The sequence below is a fragment of the Tinamus guttatus genome, unplaced genomic scaffold, assembly GCF_059628265.1.
Source record: "Tinamus guttatus ecotype Peru unplaced genomic scaffold, ASM5962826v1 Tinamus_guttatus_pri_ptg000384l, whole genome shotgun sequence".
Taxonomy (NCBI): Eukaryota; Metazoa; Chordata; class Aves; order Tinamiformes; family Tinamidae; genus Tinamus; species Tinamus guttatus.
In genome coordinates this window covers 2,979,725-2,986,742 of record NW_028288918.1, presented here as the reverse complement: position 1 = coordinate 2,986,742, position 7,018 = coordinate 2,979,725, and the positions used below count along the sequence as shown (strand labels likewise).

Below are 7,018 nucleotides of genomic sequence, written 5' to 3'. Positions count from 1 at the left end.
GCCTGCTCTGTTCTTAGGAGATCCTTTTGTGTTCATTGGAGTTATGGGAGATACATGGAAAAAGAGGATAAAGACAGAAAATTAAGAAGAAAAACACAGAGGATACCAATAAAAATACACAGATGGTAATTAAGGAGTACTCAAACATCAGAAATCTGGTAATTCCATACACTTAAAAAGGAAAACAAAACAAAATGAAACAAGTCTCATTCCATGGACTCAAAGACCAAAAGGAATCTTCTGACACCGGATACAGTCCTCACTATTACAGACTTCACATCCTATAATTAATCTCCCATCAGACAACCTATCTGAATCCTAAAACTAACTGGGTACTTTACTTTTGACAGGCTGTTAAGTGAACCTCATTGTTTTAGGATTTAGACACTTTTGTAAATGCCAAGATTGAATATTTGTGACAATTTATATCCATTTGTTTTCAGGCCACCAATGTCCTTAACGGAATGTCCTCACCTGGCAGATATATCCACAGTACATTTACACTGAGCACTCAGTCTTCGTTTTGTTAAATTAGCTAATTTCCTCCAGTCTCTTTTCACATCTCCATTCTCCTGGTCACCTTTGCAGTTCTCCTCAGCCCTGGTTTTAGTTGGAAATCACCTTTCTTGACCACAAGAGGTCAAACCTGTACATAGTGTTCTGCAAGAAATGTTGTGGCCTATTACATTCTATATCTTATTGAAAAGACGCTCTTTTGTGTTCTGCGCACAGAACAGAAAAAAGTAAATCAATTTTTTGCTTCTTAAAGCTACTTGGAAAATCCTAAATGGTCACAGTCAGTCTTCCTTGGAATCCTTCAGAATTTTCATTAATGAAACACATCCTTCTAAATTCTAAGAATATTAAACATTTACAGGGGCGACTGCATCCACCTACAGCGCTGAGCTCAGTTTTTGCGGCATGTTTGAAAAATCTTCAGCTTGCTGGTTTCAAACACCAGTTGCTTTTTTGATTTGGCTCTCAGTACTATCCCCATGGTCAGATTTTCTTGTCATGATGGAAGACATTATTTTCCTCTTTGGGATTAAAAAGTGGGATATGGTCTTGTCTGCAACCTTGAGTGCTTTAACGAGTTTTCACAGCTCTCCTTTTGACCTTCTGGACAGATCATCACTTACTTACTCATTTTATTGCAAACATCTTCCTAAGTAGTAACACACATGATTATGCCTTGCCTCTGTACTCTTTTGCTGACAGAAAAAGGTAAAAAGCTGACCAAAAAAGTTGATGTATTGAGTGAAAGGTATTTATTCTTAGAAGCTGGCAGCCTAGATAGATGACATATAATCAAAATCTTACTTTAAATTATCATATGGTGCAGTTTCTAAAATTAAATAATAAATCTGAAATTGATCTGCAACTTTTAGAAAAATACAGATTTGTTGAATCAAATTATTTTCTGAACTGCTGTCTCTCAATTTGAGTATTTAAATACATGGAATTCTCCTTCTAAATCAAACACATTATTACTGAACTATAATTTCAGATTAAAGGAAGCCCAGGGTTCTCACTTGAATGAAGCTGCAGGTTTCCCAGCACCAGGCAGAGGCAGAGACCTTTCTAACAGACCCTCTCCTTCACCTACAGAGCCATCGTGGAAGAGTCCGCTCCCTCAGCTCTTAACTTCTTTAACCCATGATACTTACTTCTAGCACAAGGGCATGAAATAAATTCAGATCTAACCATGGCTTTGACCTGGCACAGGCTTAAGAAGAGATAAAAATGCTAACAGAAACTCTTCTTTGTCATCACAATCTTGATCAAAGAGAAAGATATCAATTAATTTGCAAAGGGCAAGCACAATGTTACAGAAAGAAAACTGCTCATTAAAACTGTATTGAAATACCATTTTTTTTCATACATGTCTGACTCAAATAAGTTTTGGTGGCACCTAATCTGGTTCATATTGAATGCAAAAAGCATGCCTGGAACATTTATTTCTGTATTGGTATGCTACAATTATCTCTGATACAAAGCAACTTTATACTGTGCTAAAATCCTGCTATTATTTCCTCTGTAAAACAACAAGCTTTGATATAAACAGTACATAAGTATCAGCATAAGGCAGAAACACAGATATAAACTAAAAAGTAAGAGAGAAAACTATAACAGAACTACCTTACTGTGCTAATACAGTCTGACTTTTAAAATTGTAAGAGGTCATCAAACAATCTTTTTTTGTCTGTGGAACAAAGCAGTGTCAGTCATGTTTTGCTGTGTTTGAGTTAAAGATTTCTTAGTACTTGTACATTCTTCATATGACCAAACACCAAGAGTAGAGGCTATAGTTTTAATTTTGCTTGTATGAAACATTACCGTGAAGGTTTTACACGAGTGCTACATCTATGCTGGAATAAGAAATTAAATTCAATAAAATGTACATCTTTGATTTTTTATTTTCCAATAAATCTTTCCAGTATCCATCCAAGCAAGCTTTGGAGCTGAAGCACAAATCCAAAAGGAGTGACTTGCATAGATCAGATTACTCTTCCTTGCCAAACAGATCCTCCAGAAGAGTTAAGTATTTGATCCTTTTCACAGGAAGGGATGGTAGCTGTCCACTCCAGTCATCTTCATACTGAAATTAGTAACACAAATAGTAACTTAAACCATAATGTTGAAAACATTATGTTGAAAACTCTGAAGGCAGAGTGATCTGCCTTCTTTCCACATGGAAATCTTCTGTGAAAGAGTTGACCTCTATTATCTGCAATAAAGCACATCTTCTTAAAAGATTACTGCATGCACATTCTTATCAATCCAGCAGAATATTTTACTAAGAAACACTCTCTATCACTAGCACTTTTGCAAAAATGTTCAAATCAAATAATGTATAGTTTTTTGTCAAGGTGCGTATACATGAAAGTCTTGTAAGTCTTGCAAGCTACCTATGACTCAAAATTAAAAAGCACAGAAAATAATGAGACAGGAAGAAAGAAGAAGGTCTGTTGAACAAGCACAACTCTGCTGCTGAAATCTGTCTGTCAAATACAGACGTTGTACCCCCAAATTATCACCAGTAATTCATGTCAGGTCATGAACAGAATGGCAATTGGATTTTAAACTTCAAAGATTCGGCAGTATTCAAATGTCTTCCTTTCTCCATTTCTTGTTGAGGCCTTCATTAAAATATTCTTGTGTGGCACCAGGGATCTAGTCTAGGTTTTACAGCTAACTAACAAAACAATAAACGGAATAAAACTGAATAAACAATACTAGTACCAATTAGGGCACAGTTTATTAAAAAAAAATCACTATATGTCCATATATATATATATACTTTTTATATATATATATACACACACATATATAAAACAGTATAATAGCAAGGCTTTGGAGCCAATGAGGAACTGATTATCTCAGCTTGCAGATGAGTAAGTATCTTTCCTAATGCTCTTTCCTCCTCCTTGACTTCAGCTGTGACCTTCCTCTCATCAATCCCATGCGCTGTCTTCACCTCAGGCTCTCAGGCAACAGGCACTTTTGTGGTCTATTCACAAGCAAAGACAGTGTCTCCTTCCTACTGAAGCACAACCTCGTCTCTTATGCTGATCAGTACATGCATTGCACCAAGACCTGCTTCTTTCACAAGCACTTTTCCCTCCATGCTTCCAACCTGGAAATGCTGCCCCTTTGTTCCTCGACCACCTTCTCCCCACCTTCCTCTGGTGGGAGCTTCCTTCCCTCCCCTGCCAGAAACCAGGTCACGCTCGATAGCTAGACGAGCCACGCAACTGAAAAGGAAAAAGAGCCAAACATATTAAATGGCAAATGAATCTGTGTTCCTTCATGCCAACTTCTTGCTGTGGAGCTCTGCACCATCTCCAGGGCAAAACTGCTCAGGGCCCAGGCTCTGACTTTCTTTCTGCTTGTCCTATATCAAAGTCCATGCGGCCCCATATCCCAACAGAATCACCTGAGAGCAGGAGGCTGTAGCTTAATCACCGAATTTGTCTGTAAAAATAAAGCACACCCACGAAACAAAACATAACTGATAGCCAAGGCTACTGGTTTAGACACATGGAAGGGCTTTCATTTTATCGCTACAAGATGGAAAAATTCTGCTCCACTACAAAGCGAAAAGAAACCACTATGTAAAGCAGAGCACACCAGCAGATAGGACCTTCACTAGACACTATAGAGAGTTTGAGATGTTAGAGAAGAAACAGCTCTTATGCTAAGTAAGAGGGTAGTCAGGTTAATATCACACTACTTGCAGATTGCTGTTTGAAATATGCTCCTGCTGAACCTGTATTTAAGGGAATGCTACTCCTCTACACTGTCTGAATACAGTGAAAAATATTCTGTACAACCATAGCAACACATTGGTTAGGCCAAAATAGCAAAAGTACACATGGGCTGAAGAGCTCTGAATGTATCTGTTATGAGATTTTTTAAAAGCAGCATAACTGCACCATACAAAATCTGTTTTAAAATGTTCCATCCAGCACAAGATGCCAAGATTATCTTAATATCTGAAATTTGTTAGAAAAGCATTTTAATTCACCCTAAGTAAGAGGCTGATGGAGATACATGAAGCTGATCCCTCAATGTTGCTCCTGCTGCAAGCTTACCAAGCATGTGGTATATAATCTACAGGTCTTCATGGAGTTTCAAAAACATATATCCTATTTGCTGCATGTGGTCAGTGGAGTTTAAAGAATATCCTGGCTGCCCCAGCAACTGAACAGATCATTTATGTGACAATATTTGTGGGAGAAGCAGTATTCACAGTCATTGTTTGTGAAAATATACATCTGCCCCCCACCCCTTCTTTTATTCCTGTAAAAAAATGATGCAGAGATGTGACCCCTACAAAACACAAATGAGTTAAAGGACTCCCTTGTATCACTTCTCTGCTTCATTCTAAACCTCCCAGAAAAAAAAATGCTTGAAGAACACAGGCACAAACGTGCAATGCCCCAAAAAAGTTTTAAGCTCTGTTAGATAAATCACTCATGTTACTATATTTGGCCAAATTTCATTCATATCCCAGAGGCCTAAGTTATTCTCTTCCTTTTATTCAAAAACATTGGTTTTACCTTGAGTGGAACCTTTATTGTCTGGAAAGCAGGGATTTGATTCTCTCTCCAGTTCAGCCCATCCACAAGCTTCTTATACTCCACTTTCTCATGACCGTCTTCAAATCTAAGCAAGATTTCCATATGATGGCACAAATTTAAATGGAATTTTATTACAGAGTTGTATCATTTTCTCTTTCATCATACTAATATATCACTTTTTGGATAATAATTTTTATACCTATAGAAACAAATACTGGCAAGAGTAAAAAGGGAAACACTGCAAAACTGACAGGACTTCTGTATTACACACTACATATTCATATAAATACTTACTGCTCACTGTTGTATCTTGTACTAAAATTCCATTTCTTTAAGAAACATATTAAATTTCAGCTAATTTCATTTTACTTTTCAATCATAGCCCAACCTTTTCTAACATTGGAATCTCCCAATAGGTGAAAAACCTACAGAGCTGGGGATGCTCAACATAGAACTCCTCTGTTGAGAAAGAAACTGGTTGAAGGATTCGAGAGCTACATGGCAACACAATTAACCTGGTATATTTGGCTTCTACAACCATTTCTTAAAAATAAGCAGTCCTTCAAAAATGCTGCTTGCACAAACCTTGAGATCAGTTTTCAGTTAACAAGTATATAGTTCTCAATTATTTAACAGACAGATTTAACAATCACAACCTTTGTCATTTGGTGGTTGTTTTATAGTATTGTTTGGTATTTCCATGGACTAAATAAATAGGTTTGGATCAGTTATGAGGGTCTCCTGGAAGTGTCTGTGCTTCCCTGCTATCTATGAATAACTATTTAGACTCAATAATGACTTTTGGGGGGCAGAAAAGTTCAGGCAAACGATTCTATCTTATATTCTGGTGAGACAAATATTATTTCACATATAGAAGGAAGATCAGCTACACACTGTTGTCTTCAGGGAACAAGTGTTTTAGATAATTATTTTATGTCATTCTAAAATAAATAACATTGCACAGAACATGCACCTCGAAACCCATGCTTTCACTGAGGTTTCTGGTTAAAATTAAGCATGAAGATACTATAAGGGACAGTTTATAATACAAACTGGCATAACAATGCTGGAGAAAAAGATAAATAAATCTAGAGATAAAATAAACTGCAACTCGTCCTGTCTCTCATTCCCTCACACCTTTCATTTATGGGTCATCAGGAGAGCTATAACAAAGTACACTGAGAGCAATAAACACGGATGCTAGTGATAAACATAAATGTGAAGTACAGTGAGTTATGCTGAAGATGAGAGCAAAGTCAGAGCAAGAATGCTGCTGTTTGTTACTAGTATTAAGTGGGAGTCCAAACATTGCCAGGAGAAGCCCATCTATGGCAGCTTTCAAACTTCTTAATACCTCATATGCAATTTAACATTTTCATAAGAGACAGGCTTTTGTGGAATACATCCAATACACACAAAAATTACCATTCCCATTTCTAAGTGTTTTTCATTCATTTAGTCTTTGTTTCTGTTTTTTTTTTTTTTTTTTCAGAAGGCAAGTGCAGAGAGAAAGAGCTCTGCATTAGAAGTAGCTAGGCAATGAAAAAGATGATATTTCTTGGAAGCAAGCTGTGGCACACACATCTAGCATTTCAGAACTGACAATTTTTTGTAATACTATACACATGATAGAATTCAAGTCTTTAGAAAAATGTTGGTTTATACTTATGCTTTCATTAAAAAGGATGTTTTAAAAACTGTTACGTTCATAAAATATAATTTATCTTTCACTAGTTTTGAAAGGACAAAAGCAAGTTCATTGCTGAGATACACAGCTGTGAGGAGGATTTTTATAATAAGAAATAAGTGAAGGCAAGTAATTATTTAAACATAATTGCTTTATGTTGAAGCAATGAAGATAAAGTAAGCACAGCTACTGCTTTCAGCAAACATTAACATGTAGCAAAGCCCCTTGATGTGATAGCACTAGCAAA

General features: G+C 36.5%; 1 protein-coding gene across 1 annotated transcript in view; it reads right to left on the bottom strand.

Moving 5' to 3' along the window:
* Positions 1–2,397: 2,397 nt before the first annotated feature.
* EFHC2 (EF-hand domain containing 2) overlaps positions 2,398–7,018 on the bottom strand; it is a 53,910-nt gene continuing 49,289 nt past the window's right edge. Inside the window, exons 14-15 of the mRNA XM_088530699.1 lie at positions 5,064–5,169; positions 2,398–2,599 (exon numbers count right to left, since the gene is read on the bottom strand). Of these exons, the coding sequence (XP_088386825.1) occupies positions 2,504–2,599; positions 5,064–5,169 (202 nt within the window). The 3' untranslated portion in view covers positions 2,398–2,503. The remainder of the gene's footprint in view (positions 2,600–5,063; positions 5,170–7,018) is intronic.